The following is an 18,994-nucleotide window of genomic DNA, read 5'->3' as shown; positions in this document are numbered from 1 at the left end:
AATAATTTTAGATTGCTATATGTAGGATTAGAGTAAAGCCTTCCTTTGCCTTTTTTTTGTTTTTGTTTTTTTGAACAGCTTTTTGTTTTTTTTCTTTTTAGGTTACCATATGTACCAATGTGACAATTTAACTCTACAACTACTTTATATTTTAAGGTTTTATATAACTTTACATATTTATATTCATAGTGTACTGATTACTTATATTTCCAAATGAGTAATCTATACGTAACAAAAACAGGAATTTTTTTAAAGTTTTAAGTGCAATACAAATACATTTATTTTGTTTTATGAAGTGCTATAAAGATGATTTTTAGTGGCTCTTTTTGTTAGCTTTTTCTTTTTTTTAAATTATAGGAGTTTGTTGTGGTTTTATTTTTTATCATGCAAGGTTTTAAATCCCACCATCATGAGACAAAAATCTGGTTTTGCCCTTAAAACACTGACAAATATATAGACCTGACATTGTTAGCGTTCAGTAGATGTTTGTTGAATAAATGAACTGATGGTGCCATAGGGAGATTGGAAGAGGAGACAAAAATCCAACCCTGGCTCCCATTTGAATCTGTAACTCTTCCTAAATTCAGTACAGGCAGCCCTCTGTATCCATGTGCTCCAAAGATTCACCTAACCATGGATCCAAAAATATTTGAAAAAAAAAAATCCATAAAGTTCCAAAAAGCAAAACTTGAATTTGCCACACCAGCAACTATTTACATAGCATTTATACTATATTAGGTATTATAAGTAACCTAGAGGTAATTTAAAGTATATGGAGGATGTTTGTAGGTTATACAAATACTATGCCATAAGGAACCTGAGCATCCTTGGACTTTGGTATCTGCGTCAGTCCTGGAACCAATCCTCCATGGATACCAAGGGATGACTAAACTAGGAAACTCTTTGTTGCCTACAAACCAAACCTATGACAAAAGACTTGGGGTTGAACAAAAGTCTTAAGATAGTTTTTTTCTTAGAAAGCCTGGATTAAACTTTTTAGCATTGATACTATAACAATTTGATTGATTCATTCACTCATTCAACAAATTTTAAAACATTTATTAAGCACTTAGAGGAACAGTAGTAATAATTAACAATAGGTAATACCAATTCAGAATTTATTTTGTGCTGGCCCTGTACTACGTGCTTTGTACTGATTATCTCACTGAGTCCTTACAACAGCCTGAAATAAGCTCCATTGTACAGAAGAGAAAAGTGAGGCGCAGAAAGTCACATAACTTGCCCAGGATCACCCAGCAACTAAATGAATTCTAAATTGAGTCCAAGCCAGTCAGACTCCAGAGTTCCACATGCTTTGCTACCCTAGGACTACATGCTGGGTGCCCAAAGATAAAAATATATGTGGATCATGCTTCCATAAGAATTACAATGTTGTAGACTCAAAGACTGTAAGAGCAGGTCATCTAGGCTCTCTTTTTACAGATGCGAAATCCAGGTTAAGTGAGGTGATTTATCCAAAGTCACCCGGACAGGTTGAGAATGCCTCTCTCCCAACCCTGTGTTGTCTCTCACTCCATTTCTCTTTTCACTCACTACACGGAGCTAGAAACCTCCACTTACTGACTGAACTCCTAGAGCCATATTATCACCACAGAAGTAAGAAACCAGATGGAAAGGATTTTTAAATATGTAAATTTATCTCCTTAGAAATAATCCTCATTGATACCTTTCAAACTGGCAAATTGTTGAAGCTGCACGTGGATCTCGGCCTCGTGAAACATAAGCACTAAGGGGAGGGATAAATTAGGAGTTTGGGATTAACATATACACGCTACTATATTTAATATATAAAATAGATAAACAACAAGGTCCTACTGTGTAGCACAGGAAACTATACTCAGTATCCTGTAATAACCTATCATGGAAAAGAAGCTGAAAAAGTATAGATATATATGTATTACTGAACACCTGAAACTAACACAACGTTGTAAATCAACTATACTTCAATTAAAAGAAAATCAGCACTAACATTGAGTTTAGCAGTTTATAGAGTTGGCGTTGGGTCTTCCCCCTCCCTGCCACACCCTAGGTTTCTAATTATCTTTCAGTCCCATCTTGTCTCCTGCACTGAGGCCATGTAACAGGTCATTACTAAGTGATTGCATAACTGGAACAAAAGCAAGATAGAATCAAAAGGATATTTTGAGCTCAAGAGACAGCAGCCACTGATTCAACCTCCTGATTGTTAGCACAAGAAAAGGCAGGTCTGGGAAGCAATATAACACAGCAGAGCCTGCTGAAAGAGTAGGACAGACTGGGCAGAACTCACAGCCACGTTTCTTAGTGGTACAGCACTGGGTAACCCATTTAACCACTTTGAACCTCAGTCTCACATGTAATAAAGTATATTCCACACTACCTGGCACATAATATACATTCAACAAACATAGCTATAATTATTACAATCCCATCCTAGTTCTGCCCTCTTCATTCACCCCCAGATTGCCCTCATTTACACAGTGGAGGAACCCAATGAGATGTTTGTTGAAGCTTGCTCAAGTCTTCATCCTCTGAGTTGCAGCTCAAATTCTACCACCTCATGGGAGACTTTAGCACCTGCCGGAGTGGGAATTAATAATTCCCCCTTCCATGCTCTCTAGCTGTAGCCTGATCCAGCCTACATCTCACTTTCTCCTGTATTTGATTTTGTTTCGTTTCTATCCAAAGCATAAATTCCTTGAGATGAGGGATATTTGCTTTCTTTCTCACAGCCCCTGTACCTTATACAGCACTCGCTAAATGTGTGGGCCTTGCCCTGAATGCGTTTTTAACAACTCAAGTGCCATACTCATGAAAAGTATTTGAGAATTACGATTATAGAGTTGAATTGAGTTCTTAAGCAGTGAGGGTTCTGCTTTATCTGGTGGTATTTTTTTTTTCAGGTAGCGGAGTGGGGCAAATACAAAAAAATAGCAAATATCTAGGCTCAGCCTGAGGACTCCTGCTACACAGGGCATTTCTCTTTGGCGTCAAAGTTCTCTACAGATCTGTTGTTGTTGCTGTCCTTATGGCAATCGCAGTGACAACCTTTGAGCCAGGTAGCATCCTCTCGTTTTACTACTGACAGCTCCAGGAAACAAGAGAAGTGGGTGGAGCTTGTTCAAACCCACAGTTCCACAGGTCATCTGTAGTTGGAGCTCCTGTCTGGGTAGGGGGCGCTAGGCCTGAGGCTGGCTCTGGGAGTGGAGCTAGGAGAGGGCACAGTGGGCCCTTCTGCGCTTCAGTTGCTCTCTCTGAATGATGGGAATAAAATCATCTTGTTCTCCAAGATTCTACTTCCCTAAATTGGTGACACTAATTTCAGAAACCACCAGGACAAATGAGCAATGAATGTCTAAGTAGGTTGAGGTGCTCCTGAAGGATGGTGCTCCAAAGCAGAGAGAAGGCACGTTCTTTTTACATAACAGATGTGACAACAGCTAATATTTATTAAGGGCCTACTGTGTGTCAGGCCATGTGCTAAGCGTTTTATGTGTATTAATTCATTCATTTCTTCAAACATTGCTATGAAGTAGTCGCCATTTTACTGAGGAGAAAACGGAGGCACAGAAAGGTCAAGCCAAAAGCTACACAACTAATAAGAGGCAGAACCTGGAATAGTACTCACATAGTTGAATGCCACTGGCATACTCTTAATTATGTTGCTGGACTGTCTTCCTGTGGCCATCTCTTTATTTTGGTGCCTAACACAATGCTTGGCATGTAATAGGTGCTTTGGGAAGTCTCTCCCTTCTTCCCCTCCTTCTAATTCCAACCCTGCCTTCTCTATTAAGTATTTGACTTTCAATGGTGTTTCTCCAAATGGAAGCTGGAGAGCCAAAATTTATTTTTTTCATAGTTATGATTAAAAAAATGAATATGAACACATTCTGGATCATTGGGATAACCATCTGATACCAAGTACTGCCTTGTGATCTCAGTGCCTGTGTGAGCTATGCCTTGCCACCAACACTTACCCCTTTACTCGTTATGCTAATAAGAAAGAAATAGCACAAATTTAATCTCTAATTATGTATCAGAGTCAAATGAAAGCCAACTATTACAATAATATAGAGTGTGAGCAGAGGAGGTGTGGTACCTGGAAGGGAGGAAAGAGATGAGAAAATCGAGTCAATACAGGGCCCTTCCCACACCATAAGAGTCGTAGAGCCACGCAGAGCTCAAATGTACTCACACCTGGGCAGTCAGTACCACATGTTGCTAGTAGTAGTTGTGTAAACATTAGTAATTTAAATTTTACAGCTCAGGGAGGAGAATTTTATATTTAACTTATAAATTTGTTTTGGTTTTATTCCAGAGTTGTTCAAAAGCTATGACACAAGCTTATATCTCGTTTTATGTTTATAGTAATGCAACGTTTTAAAAGAAAATAATTTAAGACAGGAGTGGGTTGGTTTAAGAAAATTTTGCCCTTAAAATAGTGCCCTCGTATTTGAGAATCACCACAGAGTGACACGTGTTGGGGCTTTCCTATTTAAAATCGGTGGCAAACACAAGCACCTTGGTCTGTCGTTAACACGTTGGTGTGAAACAGCCTGTTAAGTCCTCTCTTCTTGAGAGCAGACTTTGGTGGGAGACAGGCAGGCTAAAGGGCTTCACAGAAAAAAAAATGCGGCCTCAGTGCATTGGGGCAAGTCATTAAGCCCTGAAAAACCTCCTCCCCTGCCTTACCTGTCAAAGACGGGTAATCTGTACCTTCTTTGCCCGTTCTGTGGGCCGCTTGCCCACTGGGTGAGGAGGTGGCTCCACCCGCTGGTGCCCTGATAGAGAGAGCTGAGGCCTGTGGGCTCCCTACCCAGCCGGTTACTGGAAGCTGCCAAGTCCCTGCCCTGCTCCGGGCCCCAAGCACCGCACTGGGCGCTGCTGCAGGGGATGCAAAGCATTGGCGGTCCTGCCACCGGATCGCGGGTTTCCGCCCCTTTGAGGGCCCCGAGAGACTGGGTGAAGCGGGAAGGAACTTGGGCATCACCTCAAAACTTTGAAAACTCTCAAAGCGCATGTGGGGTGGGAAGCGCACAGGTTTCTCTCCAACTCTTCAAACTTGCGGAGGGGCTTTTCGCGCACCAGGTGTGGCCCGCGGCCCCAGATCTCGGCCGTCGACTTTAGGCGCCCCTGGTCTTTGCGAGCAGGCGGCGGACCGCAGGCAGCGAAGGCCCCAGGCTCGCTCAGGAAGGGTTGCGCGGGTCCCCAGCCAGGGCGGGCCCTTCCCCGAGAGCCGGCGCGGGCTGGCACGGAGAGGCCGGGACAGGCGACCGGCGCCGGGCCACCTGCGCGGGGCCGCAAGGCCGCGCGTCCTCCCGGCTGCGCGCCCGGCTCGGACCGGTTGCGGGCGGCGAGGGGCGGGGGCGCGGGCCGCGGGCGGAGTGGGGGGGGGCGGGCGGGTGGCGGCCGAGCCGCTTCCCCGAGAGCGGAGGCGGGGCGGGCGGGCTCTGGAGGCGCGGGGGGCGGACCCGGCAGCCGCCGGCACTGCTTGCCCGCCCGCCCGCTAGCACTCAGTCGCGCCGCCAAGCCGGCATGGGAGCTGCGCGCGCCCTCCCGGCCCCCACACCTGTCTGAGCGGCGCGGCGAGCCGGGGTCTGGGCGGGCGACCCGGCGCGGGTGAGTGAGGGCGCCGGCCCGGCGGGGGCCGTGGAACAAAGGGCCGGTGGGCGCGAGGCGGGGGGACCGCGGGCTGCGTGGCTGGGGGGACGGCACCGGAGACCTCGCCTCGGCTACCCTCGGGGCTCGAGGGGTGCGACCGGCGGCCTGGGGGAGCTCCGCGGAGACTCAGGAGCTGCAGGGCATTTGGAATCACGCAGTGTCACCCGTGGATCGGGTGGGGAAGGAAAGTTTTGCAACTACCATCTCGGATGCTGGGTGGGAGTAAAGAAAGAGCCCGCTCTGGGCACGCTGTCCTCCGGCTGGAAGATGACAACGCCGGCGCCTCTTACGTGCACACACAGACACACACACACGCATACCCTCACTTTTTCCCTTGAGTTTTGCACATACGTATTCCAACAAGATCTGAACATTAATTTTTAAATCCTGGGCATGTGATTGTGAACAAACCTTAGCAAGCAAGGAGACTGCAGCAAAGAGGCTCTTTTCTCTGGTGCCTTGATTGATAACCCTGCGCATCCCTAGAAACTACTGTCCGTGAACTATCAACAGTTGCTGGAAGCAAATATTTCTTCCTGAGCCTGTGGACATTCATCACTAGTTAACGTTTAAAAAAACAGTTTGAAAAAAGTTTCAAAAATGTTTTAAAAGAGGAGGGAGAAAAATTATTTAGATGAAGGAAAACTGCCACTCCCCTCTGGAATACAAATTAGGTTTGCTTTCGAACATCTCATGAGAAAGCAGCTGATAAAAAAGCTTGTTTGTTTAATTCCCTTTTGGGTGACATCCATGAGACTTAAGAAACAGCCCCTGGCTGATGGAAAGCTCCTGGTTGTTCAGGATCAGTGTTGGCTCAGGGTTGCCTTCTCTTAGCTTCTGAAACTGAACTTGAGGGGTCCCTGTGCCATCCTTAGGAGCATGTAGGCCAATGCCAGAATCGTTTTGACGAGGCCCTGTGGTAAGGAGTTGAATTTATGGTTTGAAGTCAGCTGTGGCCAAAAGCTGAATTCCAAATTAATATCAGGCTATTTATTGCACTTGTTTCAGAATCATACCTGTGCACAAGAGGCATTTAAAATAGACCTTATAACTGCATCTCTTAAGAAGTCTGTCAGACAGGAGTGGATTGGAGGTGGAGTGGGCAAAAGGAACTTAGGAACTGCCACGAAAGCCACTATCTGTACTTGTGAAAGTGTTTGTGATCATATGTACACCGTCTGCATTTGAATAGATTGTTTCACTTGTATTTTTGCCACTTAAAGTCAAGAGATAACTCGTCATCCTTTCCATTGCCTGAACTGGAAAGGAAGCATTTTTCCAAGGTAACTAATATGGATCTCATTTTTGTAACACTGACAATTTATTCAGGTAGATGGTGAATGTGGGTGCATTTTTCTGTCTGTAGTATAAGTGCCAAAGTGCCCATTAGTGGGTCTGAGAACACTTCTGGCCCCTGTCTGCAGTGTTTAAGAGTCTCAGGTTCTCCTGCACATCTTTTCTCATAGATCCCTTAGGATTTAATCCACCAGCCATTATTCATGCCTAACTCCCCTCCCCCGCCCCCAACTCCAGGGAATTCGTTTCTCATGGTCTCACCATTGACAGTTTTATACTCTGCTCTTGTTCTGCTGCCAGGTTTGTCCCAGGCTCACTAGGGTAGTTCATTTTGCCTAAAATCTGATAGAGAAGAAGTTAAACTTCATTTGACCACAAGATTATGTTTAGGGTAGCTGGGCTTGTAAATACCCTGCATTTCTTTCCTGTACAAGACTGTAATTCTTAAACCATTATGTGATTAGGTTTGTTTCCCTTTAACAGGTTCTGTGCCTCAGGAAAATGAGAGCATGCCTGGCTGCAGAGTATTCCCAGAGCTTTGTTCATTTTTAGCTATTTGCTTTAGGAATTAGCATGGTTTCACTGTTCAGTATCCCTGGGCAGAGAGTCCATGGAAAAACCCTTTGCCATCCTTCCAGATGGTGTCCAAAACTTCTATCCTCACAAACTTCCCTGCTGTTTCTTCCTGTCATTACCGTTTATAGTGGTCACAGGAATTCAGATGTTGTACAACAGAGAACTTATATCCTGAGGATTAGATTTTCCCTGCCAGCACTTCTTTGCTATAGGAGTTAAACCATTATCCCAAACACTTGCCCTCTTGAGGAGACCTGTGTTGTTGCAGTTTTCAAGGTGTAGAACTGGCAGAGAGCCATCTCAGTGCCACGGTCTCCAAGCAGTGATTGTTGTCTGCACATCTGCTAATGTGCAGTGTCCCTTCACTGTAAGGTTATTAGTGGGCTTATGAAGTGGCAGCATCTTCATAAGGTATAAATATTTTTAGACAGTGGACAGAGGGACAGCGGCTCATGGTGAGTGTTGGGACATGGAAAGTGTAACCCTCTTGTGAGTCAGATATACTGAGCTGGAAAAGGAATACTGTTTCCATATTACTAAGCATGGCGAGAAAATATTTGCTTACCTTCATTTTCCATTCTTTGTCATTTAGGTGAAGTGATGCATGAAAATACTTAGTTGGGAACTTTAAAAGATAATTATGTATCTAAGGACTCCTTATCCAGTAAAGGCTTATTCCTAGAAATGAAATGTTGTAGACCTGAATTATTTTGTCCAGATTTTTTTAAATTAATTCATTTGTTTTTTAACTTTTTACTTGATATTGGAGTATAGTCGATTAACAATGTTGTGATAGTTTCAGGTGTACAGCAAAGTGATTCAGTTATACATATGCATGTATACATATGCAAGAATTTGAATTCTTTTTCAAATTCTTTTCCCATTTAGGTTGTTACATAATATTGAGCAGAGTTCCCTGTGCTGTACAGTAGGTCCTTGTTGGTTAATAATAAGGATAAGATTTGGAAATGTTCATTCCTTTTTTAAGGTGTGAGTTTTCCAGACAGTTCTATAAAGATAAAATGATTCATTTAAAGTCAGGAGAGAATTAAAAATTACGTGATCCATTAGTTACTTTTCCAGTAGTGAGATTATGACTGTTTTCATCCTAGAGTATTTATGTTTAAATAAACTTAAATGGGCATAGCTAAGGTTTACCAAGAGTTTATAAAAATGGAAACAATAATTGTCTCCTGGGGAATTATCCTAGTATCAGGTGAATTGGGAAATTAATGCAAAGCCACCCACCAAATTTTAAGGTGTTTTATTAATGGGGAAGGGGTCAGGGCAAGGTATAAATGCCTTAGGAAAGGCCCTGAGTTGAAGTAGGGTGTGTCCCTCCCTCCACCCCAAGACTTTGCTAAGGGCTTTCTCACCTAGCCATCCTCTTCTCCATTCTTGAAAGCTGCCCTCTGCTGGAGGCCTTTGTTTCCTTTGCAAACAGATAAGGGAAACCTTGCTGTCCAGACAGGCAAGAGATTAGCATGATAAATTTTCCTTTTCCTTTCCCCTTGTGCCTCCGCCTTCCACAATTCTTTGAGTAAAAGCTCCTGAGCAGTAAATGACAGTGCAGACGCTGTCTATAAACAACATAATGCCTGACCTGGACTTTTGTGTCCCTGGAAAATTATAAAATGAGAGAATCTTGGACCTGGAAAGACCAGAGCTAGAAGACTAAGAGATCATTGTTCATAACAATTTCTAAATCACCCTAAACACACATTCGGTAAAGGAGTGAGTAACTTATGAAGCTTGTAACTTTAATACAGTTGTCAGTTTAAACCCAGGTGGGGACCTGAGAACATACAACTTTCTCTTCCAATTTCTAATCAGGTATTTAAAAACCAAATCAATTTGGAATAATTTGACCTGCATTAATTTCTAAATCTGAATTAAAGTTTTTTTTTTTAATACAGTTTTGTAGCTTTCAGAGTTAGATAGAAACTTTATTTATTTTAAATTTATTTAACTTATTTATTTCTTTTTGGCGGTGTTAGGTCTTTGCTGCTACGCGTGGGCTTTCTCTAGTTGCAGCGAGCGGGGGCTACTCTTCTTTGAGGTGCGTGGGCTTCTCATCGTGGTGGCTTCTCTTGTTGTGGATCATGGACTGTAGGCGCGTGGACTTCAGTAGTTGTGGTGCACGGGCTTAGCTACTCCACGGCATGTGGAATCTTCCCAGACCATGGCTCGAACCCGTGCCCCCTGCATTGACAGGCAAATTCTTAACTACTGCGCCACCAGGGAAACCCTAGAAACTTGAATGAAGATATAAAATGTTCTCAGAATAAGGTCTTACCACACAAAATAATGAATAGAGTTGAAATAATAATATAGGGAACTTGTAAGCGGTGCTTCAAACTAAGAGAATTAGTGTTTTTGACATATCTGAAAAGTTTATTTTTAAGGGATTAGAGCTTTACCCTGCCCTGTTGGTTTAGCAGTTTTACTTATAGATGGCTGACTTCTCCTAAACTGGTTGACTGCCCAGAATTTCAGTTGTGAAGGCTCTGGATTAGATTAGATGCTATTCGTCTAGAGTCTTAATATTCTAGCCATAGTCTGCAGTGGCTCTTTACTGCCCTCTAACAGCATCCTGTGATCTGTAAGTGGTCCGGGAGGCCCTTGGCAGAGTGAAGCTGTGGCCAGTGAGAGCCAACACGCATACCCCAGAAAAAGACTTGTTCCTGTGTCTCCACACCCACTAACTGGTTTCTAAAAACAGTGTTTACTTTTTGAAAGGCAGACATTTTTCAAAAAGGTATGCCATGGTGACACATGTGAAATGAGGCATGCTTCAAGGCCTTGGAAAGTATTTTTTAAACAGGGCTTTACTATACAGGGCAAGCACTTGGAAAGGTGAAATTAGAATCAATTTTGCCTGAGAGGGGGTTAATTCATTAAGACAAGGTTCCTATATGGATGTGGGGGTTTTTGCAATTTTAGTACATTAACAATGTTATTTATTTATTTATTTATTTATTTTTGGTTGCGTTGGGTCTCCAACGTTGCTGCACACGGGCTCTCTCTAGTTGCAGGGAGCGGGGGCTACCCTTCGTTATAGTGCACAGGCTTCTCACTGCAGTGGCTTCTCTTGTTGCGGGGCGCAGGCTCTAGGCGCGCGGGCTCAGTACTTGTGGCACACGGGCTCTAGAGCGCAGGCTCAGCAGTTGTGGCGCACGGGCTTAGCTGCTCTGCGGCATGTTGGATCTTCCCAGACCAGGGCTCGAACCCGCGTCCCCTGCATTGGCAGGCAGATTCTTAACCACTGCACCACCAGGGAAGTCCCTACTTCAGCTTATCTTAAGAAAGAACACACAGAATCCAGAGGTCCAAGCTGCCGGGTATTCCTGTTTTCAAAATATTATTCTTGGGAGAGAGAGAGGAGGAGATGAGATAGTATGATCTCTATATTATCATAAGTTGTAGATATTTTCAAGGGGCAGGAAGAACATGACAGTTAAAATATGCTCGTATTATCAACTAGAACGTGCCTTTTGAATTTCTAAATCTGAAATTTGTATGTTAATTGGATCCTAGGAGTACAGAGTGCAAATTATTTACTGCAGTAAATAATTCACACTCTGTAAGACTGTGCCAGTGGCACGTGTCTTTAGCTTTATCCATTCGTCCAACCGTTGACATTGTCTATTGGCTGGGGTGTCAGGGAAGAGAATGGTAGGAACGAGTCTGAAACTAGTTCAAATACACTTTTAAAAATCCATCTAGGGGGCTTCCCTGGTGGCGCTGTGGTTAAGAATCTGCCTGCCAATGCAGGGGACATGGGTTCGAGCCCTGGTCTGGGAAGATCCCATGTGCTGCGGAGCAACTAAGCCCGTGCACCACAACTACTGAGCCTACGTTCTAGAGCCCGTGCTCTGCAGCAAGAGAAGCCACCGCAATGAGAAGCCCGTGCACCATAACAAAGAGTAGCCCCCCGATCGCCGCGACTAGAGAAAGCCCGCGGGCAGCAACGAAGACCCAACGCAGCCAGAAATAAATAAATAAATAAATAAATAAATAAATAAATTTATAAGGAAAACAAAGATAAGCTGAAGTAAACTTGGCTTAACACATCTGTTGCTCAGTGTTAACAGGCATTAATGTTCTCCATGTTATAGTCAAAGTGAGGAGGGTGTGGTATGTACGGGTCCAAGATGAAGCCCTGTGGGAAATACATGATTCCTCCTAGTACATATCACACGTGGCAGGGATTCTGGTGTGGGAGGGCATTTCGTCACCTACACAGCAACTTATACAGAGAAAAGGCTGTCCAAGCCCTAGGTATGTCCAAGGTCTGGGTCCTCGGCTAGGAGATAGGAATAATCAGAGACAACCATCCCCTGAAGTCTCCTGAAGTGTTGTCCTCACCACACCTAACCCACCCCCAAAGTCCCCCTTAGGGAAGAGGGCTCTACCTGCGTTAGCATCCCCTCCCTCATCCATTTAGAACCTTTAGTCCTGGCAGTACCCTCAACCAGCACAAACACTTGTGTGCACATACACTTGCCCCCCATGATTTCAAGGATTTAGAGAAATAATTAGATATATTTCCTCCATGCCAAAGGGCCCAGGGACCCTTCCTATTTGGAAAAATGGAGAGAAACAGTTTCAAGGAATCAGGAAGTCCCAAGGAATTGGCTTTTCCAGGACTTCATTTCTTTCTTTTCCAGCCACGCACTTGACAGAAGTGGAATCAGAAAGTCAAGCAAACAGATCCCAGAGGCAGGTGGGGCAAGCACATACTAGAAAACATAATGTGTGCATATTGGGAGTATGGCTTGGCATGCTTGGCTGGACTAGATCAGATCAATGGGATTTTCCAGTTTTATGTAAAAGAAAGCAAAAGGCACCCAGAAGTTGCTAGCAGCTCTGTATTCTTAAAGAGGAAGCGTGAGAAGAGTGAAACAGTTTCTTCCTGACTCCCACTCCCACTATGTCCCACTAGCTTCTTAAGACCTAACCCCTCCTTGTCCTTGTTTTGGGGTCCTTGATTGCGAATGAATTAACCTACCTGCTATTCAGCTTCTCTTGAACAGAAGGTTCGGAGCCAGTCTGAGCCAACTGATGCTTCAATATTTATAAGAGTACTGCCAGTCATCTTTGTTGTTGTTGTTTCTCTAGTGGGATGATTATTCTGGGTCTTTAAAACATACGTTTCAGGATAAAATCCAAACTCCTTCATGTAGTATACACAGCCCTTCATAACGTGGCTCTCACCTGCTGCTTCCACCATGTCCTCTGTTCCACCCTTGCTGAGCTTAGTGTGTTACTGAAGTGACTTGTACTGTTGCCTGTCTCCTTGCCCTTGCATAGATGGTTTTTCCCTCTAAGAGTCCCCTTCACTCTGTCTTAGCAAATTTCTGTTCAGCTTTAACACCCATCTCAAGCATCACCTCCCCCGGGATGCCTCCCCTGTACTTCTTCTCCCCCACAACTGGATTCCACACCCTTTCTCTGAGCTACCACGTCATCCATGTGCATCTCTGTCATTAGCACTCAGCGTGCATCATTCAAAATATTTTTTCACAGATGTAGAGAACAAACATATGGATACCAGGGTGGGGGGGGTGGGATGAATTGGGAGATTGGGATTGACATATATACACTATTGATACTATGTATAAAATAGATAACTAATGAGAGCCTACTGTATAGCACAGGGAACTCTACTCAATGCTCTGTGGTGACCTAAATGGGAAAGAAATCCAAAAAAGAGGGGATATATGTATATGTATAACTGATTCACTTTGCTGTATGGTAGAAACTAACACAACATTGTAAAGCAACTATACCCCAATTTAAAATATATATATTTTTTGAGCTACACTAATCATTCATTCATTCACTCTTCATAAATACAAACTATCCATTCAATAAATCTTTGTTGAGTTGCTGGCATAGGCCCAAGTTCAAGGCATTTAGACTAGCTGGGAACACAGATGCACAGACCTGAAAAAGTAACCAATAGTTACTTGAAATAGGAATAGAAATAGTCACAGTGTGATACTTGATGCAATATTAGAGCTTTAGATCTTTGACAAAGACCCTGGTAGTATACAACAAAATCCAAAGGATGAAGGAATATTTGGTTTGTCAGAGACCTGGTTACTCTGAAACTAAACTTATAATAGTTAAAGTTGTTCTAAATTCAAAGCAAAGCAAAACAAATAAAACAAAAAAAGTCTCATTCCCTCTTCTCAATCACTCACCATTTAAAAGCAATCAGAGTCCCAGTAAGTGTGACACTGTGGACCCACCCCTCCTTGATGCCTTAGTCATTCAATAAACTGTGTAATTTAAATTTACCCTCGAGATGAGCAAGTTACTCTGAACATTTTCGAAGTACATCCTATAATGAGATTGAGAGGAAGGAAGGAAAGAAAGGCAGGGGGACCAGGAAGGTAGGAGAGGATGAAAGTATAGAATCAAGCACAAAGAAGGCTCAAAATTGTATGGATATCAGGGCTGGTCAAGCAATTCATCTGTGAATTAATGACTCCATGCACCTGCCCTGCAGCAGGCCGTCCTTAGGGACACCTTAAACATCAAGGGGAATGAATACCCAATTTCATTTTGGGCACCCAGCCACAGGAACAAACAAGGTCAAGCCCTTGCGTTGTGAGTGAGACCATTACCTAGGGATTCCTCTCCACACCCCCGATTAATGAGCAGGGTTCACAGTCTTAAAACAATGACAGGCATGCCCCCAGGCTGCCTCCCCAGCAAAGGAGAGCTCAGCCCCTTGCCCTCCTGACCTGCCTGTCTTTGTTCCTGCAGGGTGGTGCTCAGCATGGCGGGGACCCCAGGGCTTCTCCTCCTCTCCATCCTCCTCTGTGCTGTTGGGCAGGTGAGCCCCTACGGCGCCCACTGGAAACCCACCTGGCCTGCCTACCGCCTCCCCGTGGTCTTACCCCAGTCTACCTTAAACTTGGCCAAGCCACACTTTGGGGCCGAAGCCAAATTGGAAGTGTCCTCCTCATGTGGCCCCCAGTGTCATAAGGGAAGTCCACTGCCCACTTATGAAGAGGCCAAGCAGTACCTGTCCTATGAAACCCTCTATGCCAACGGCAGCCGCACCGAGACACATGTGGGCATCTATGTCCTCAGAAGTGGTGAGGGTGAGTCTTCGGGAAAGTCTCGAAGGAAGCGGCAGATTTATGGCTACGACAGCAGATTCAGCATTTTTGGGAAGGACTTCCTGCTCAACTACCCGTTCTCAACATCGGTGAAGTTATCAACAGGCTGTACCGGCACCCTGGTGGCGGAGAAGCACGTCCTCACGGCTGCCCACTGCATACACGATGGGAAAACCTACGTGAAAGGAACCCAGAAACTGCGAGTGGGCTTCCTGAAGCCCAAGTTTAAAGATGGTGGTCGAGGGGCCAACGACTCGAGCCCAGCCGTGCCCGAGAAGATGAAATTTCAGTGGATCCGGGTGAAGCGCACCCATGTGCCCAAGGGTTGGATCAAGGGCAATGCCAATGACATTGGCATGGATTATGACTATGCCCTCCTGGAACTCAAAAAACCCCACAAAAGAAAGTTCATGAAGATTGGGGTAAGCCCTCCCGCCAAGCAGCTGCCAGGGGGCAGAATCCACTTCTCCGGTTATGACAATGACCGACCGGGCAACTTGGTATACCGCTTCTGTGATGTCAAAGATGAGACCTATGACCTGCTGTACCAGCAGTGTGACGCCCAGCCCGGGGCCAGCGGGTCCGGGGTCTACGTGAGGATGTGGAAGAGACAGCAGCAGAAGTGGGAGCGAAAAATTATTGGCATCTTTTCCGGGCACCAGTGGGTAGACATGAACGGTTCTCCACAAGATTTCAACGTGGCTGTTAGAATCACCCCTCTCAAATATGCCCAGATTTGCTATTGGATTAAAGGAAACTACCTGGATTGTAGGGAGGGGTGACGCGGTGTTCCTTTCTGGCCGTTCTTAATGGTCTTCTATTCTAGGAGAGGCCAAATTTTGTCATTGGTGTGTGTGTGTGTGTGTGTGTGTGTGTGCGTGTGTGTGTGTGTGTGTGAAATGTGTTATAATATCTTTTACCTAATTTTTTAAATTGCAAGATGACTGGCTGTATTATTTGAAAACTGGTTTGTGTATCATATATCATTTAAGCAGTTTGAAGGCATACTTTTGCATAGAAATAAAAAACATACTGATGTTTGGGTCAATAGGGAAGATTTCGTGATTAAGTTAATCTTTCACCTTTTGAGAACTTTGATTTTTATTTCACCTGAACTTGTTTCCAAAGCTTATATTAAATACGTGGCATATGGGAGACACAAATTCTTATGTGTGTGTTTGCGTGTATTTTCTCCTGAGGTTCAACTTGCTTCATTTTGTTCCTTTTAGTGCCTAATCATTAATGTTTCCAGGCAGTGTTCCCCACCACATACAACTCTTAGGAACTTTCACAGTACTTTTTAGACAGGCAGTTATAATATTTTGGATTTGGGGGCATTTGCACAGAAGTCCTAGATCAGTAAAATAATTTATTGATTACACTGGTACACATATTAAACTGTATCCTACAGTAAGTATTCCAAGCATCTTTCAGTTTTGAAATAGTTTCTCTTCTGAAGACTCTTGCTGTTCTTTCTGGGAAGCCTCGGCATGTGACTCTGCCAGCGTTTGTAGTCACACCAGAGTAAGCAAGATTGTTTACGCCAATCCTTCCACTTAACAGGATTTCACTCACATTTCTTGAACTAGCTGTTTTCCAGGAGACAATAATCAGGGCCTAATTAGAACAGGCTGTATTGCTTCCCAGCTAACAGTTGTGGTCACACTAAAAACAATCATTGTATTTTACCCCTGGAGTGTAGCACATCTCATGTTTTATCATTTGGATGGAGTCATTTAAAATGAATTAAATTCCAGAGCACAATGGACACATTGCTTGGCAGATGTCACAACAGAATAACCACTTGTTTGGAGCCTGGCACAGTCATCCAGCCTAATCAAAATTATTCTGCATAGTTTTCAGTGTGCTTTCAGGGAGCTGTGGACTTGTGCAATTTGGAAACTTCTCTCTCTTACTTATTTTATAGTAAAAATATTTGGAAAATGCTTTAAGAAAAACCAATATGGCTTTTTTTTTTTTTACTAGCTTTAAAAGGGCCTCTTTTACTAGAATTCTCCAGGCTACAGACACCCATAATCAAGTACAAGAGTAAAAAATGAAAATTGGGAATGCAGAATGGATCAGAATCACCACTTCAATAAATGTCTTTATGAATGTTTTATCAATACGATCATCACAGTATATAAGGAAAGGATTTAGACTCATTTTATGTTTTCATTCTATGCCTCTCAGCCCGAGCACTTCTTTCTAAATGTATCAGTAGAGACAAAAAAGCAAATGAATTACAAGGCAGATATGTGGTGTGCGTGCACCCCTGACATTTCCAGCCTGCATTGTGACTATTTATTTGTGAGGACATTGAACTACAGCACTGATGCTTAAACCTTCTCCGGGTGACTTTTGGCTTATGTTCCTCGAGCTTTTCAGAAGAATAATCCTGATAAAGCACTCAAGAAACTACAACCGTAGTGCGTTCCTCAAATCACGTAAGAAATACTGTGCATAGCAGAGATGCAAGGCCACCAGGAATCTTTGGATTTACACTACAATATGCTTTGGAATCTAACAGGAATCTAGCCTGAGGAAGAAGAGAGGTCTCCATCTCTATGTCTGGTATTTGGGGGTTTTGTTTGTTTTTGCTCTTGCTTGGTGCTAAAGGAAGTTTGCTGGACACCTAGACCAGAACTGATTTTTTTAAAATATATAGATAGGGCTTCCCTGGTGGCACAGTGGTTGAGAGTCCGCCTGCCGATGCAGGGGACACGGGTTCGTGCCCCGGTCCGGGAAGATCCCACATGCCGCGGAGCGGCTGGGCCCGTGAGCCATGGCCGCTGAGCCTGCGCGTCCGGAGCCTGTGCTCCGCAAGGAGAGAGGCCACAACAGTGAGAGGCCCGCGTACCGCAAAAAATATAGATAGATAGATAGATGCTCCTTTTATGAAGCACATTGATTTCTTGATTTTGATTTTTTGCAATGTTGAAACTCAACAAGGGTGGGCAATGGCACAAAGTCAAAATAGTACAATATTTAGTTCACAAGTAGATGTAATTTACTGAGAATATTACCCACAGCCTATATACAGCATAATTCATAGAATTGTAAAAGAAGACTATATAATACTTCAACGTGTCCACCTTTTCAGTGGTAATAGAAAGAATCATCGTATTGAAATATCATGGAAGTTGAAATAAAGAAAAGGCTCTTGCAATATTATTAATATAATTAGTGCTTTACATATATTAGTTGTACATTGTAAGGATATACTCCTAGTAAGGCTAGTAGAACAACGTTTCCTGAAGTGTGTGCCTTAAACACCTATCCTTCCAGATTTTCTACCAATAATAAAAATGGCACCATCATCAAGGCGGGGGGGGGGGGGGATGCCTCACAATATTCCCTCTCTTTATTGGGGATTCACTTGCATGTTTGCACATTAAAAGCGTTAAGAAGTCCTGTAATAAAGAGACATGTTTTAAAATCTGCATTTCAATAAGCACCTTTGATCACGGAAACCTTGTTTCCTCATATAATACCTACGAGTGATTTAGTGTTCTAATGAAGACATTTTGGGGATTGCCGTAACAGCCTTCTGGTCTAGGTGGCGCTGCAGAAAGTATGAGTCCCGAGTGGTGTCAGGTACCGGTGCCTTTTGGGTTTACCAGAACCCCGTATCCAGATCTGGCAATGTCCAGAAGGTAAAACAGGAGACAATTAACTTGAAACATCATTTGTTGTTGAGAATCAGAAGGTTGTGGCAGAACTGGGGACACATACTTTCCGTAGACTATACAAAGTTTTGAAGCCAGTCCCAAAAAAGCGGGGGGAGGGGAAATAGGGCTAAAAGAGATACAGAAATATGAACTGGCCAGTGGCAGAGTTGTACCTGTGTTCTCTCGTTACCCTTTTTGGACCAGAAAATGGATTTGTTAAAAAAAAAACCTGTTAAGTAAAGCGGAACCCCAAGATCCTGCTCTTCACTCTTGTGTGACTCATTCTACCCGCTCAGGGGGAGGGCAAGCCCGCGATGACACCTGGGTCAATGTTTAATGATGTCTCTCTAACACCTCCGGGGGGCTTTAGTTTCGAACTAGTGAAGGATGACAAGCCTTCACTGGAGTGAAGATTCCGGTCTTTCCGCCCTGTGCTAGCTGAAGGGTAAGTGGCAGCCATCCAGTGTCCGAAACAAGTTCGACAGCAGTCCTCAGCATTTCCTCTCTCACGGCTGGTCAGAGCTCGCGGCCAAGGAGGCTAGTGGACCGTCCCTGCACTAGCCTGGGTTTCCCTCCTGCTTTCTCTGAGCTTTACTGCTCATGTCTGTCCTTTTTCTTTGAATCAGCTCAAGGGTGCCTTGAAATTGCCTCCCT

The 18,994-nt window shown here is 44.0% G+C and overlaps 1 protein-coding gene across 1 annotated transcript; it reads left to right on the top strand.

Moving 5' to 3' along the window:
- Positions 1 to 5,515: 5,515 nt before the first annotated feature.
- Positions 5,516 to 15,838, top strand: PRSS23 (serine protease 23). Its single transcript, XM_065882703.1, has 2 exons — positions 5,516 to 5,619; positions 14,311 to 15,838. The coding sequence occupies exon 2, from the start codon at positions 14,324 to 14,326 to the stop codon at positions 15,449 to 15,451; it is 1,128 nt and encodes a 375-aa protein (XP_065738775.1). The 5' UTR covers positions 5,516 to 5,619; positions 14,311 to 14,323; the 3' UTR covers positions 15,452 to 15,838.
- The last annotated feature ends 3,156 nt before the right edge of the window (positions 15,839 to 18,994 follow it).

This window comes from Phocoena phocoena, chromosome 8, assembly GCF_963924675.1.
Source record: "Phocoena phocoena chromosome 8, mPhoPho1.1, whole genome shotgun sequence".
Classification (NCBI taxonomy): Eukaryota; Metazoa; Chordata; class Mammalia; order Artiodactyla; family Phocoenidae; genus Phocoena; species Phocoena phocoena.
Note: the sequence above shows the minus strand (reverse complement) of the source record. Positions and strands in the feature narration are given on the sequence as shown.

Excerpts from the sequence above, each read along its gene's own strand:
- PRSS23 (XM_065882703.1), top strand. The coding sequence starts at position 14,324 with ATGGCGGGGACCCCAGGGCTTCTCCTCCTCTCCATCCTCCTCTGTGCT.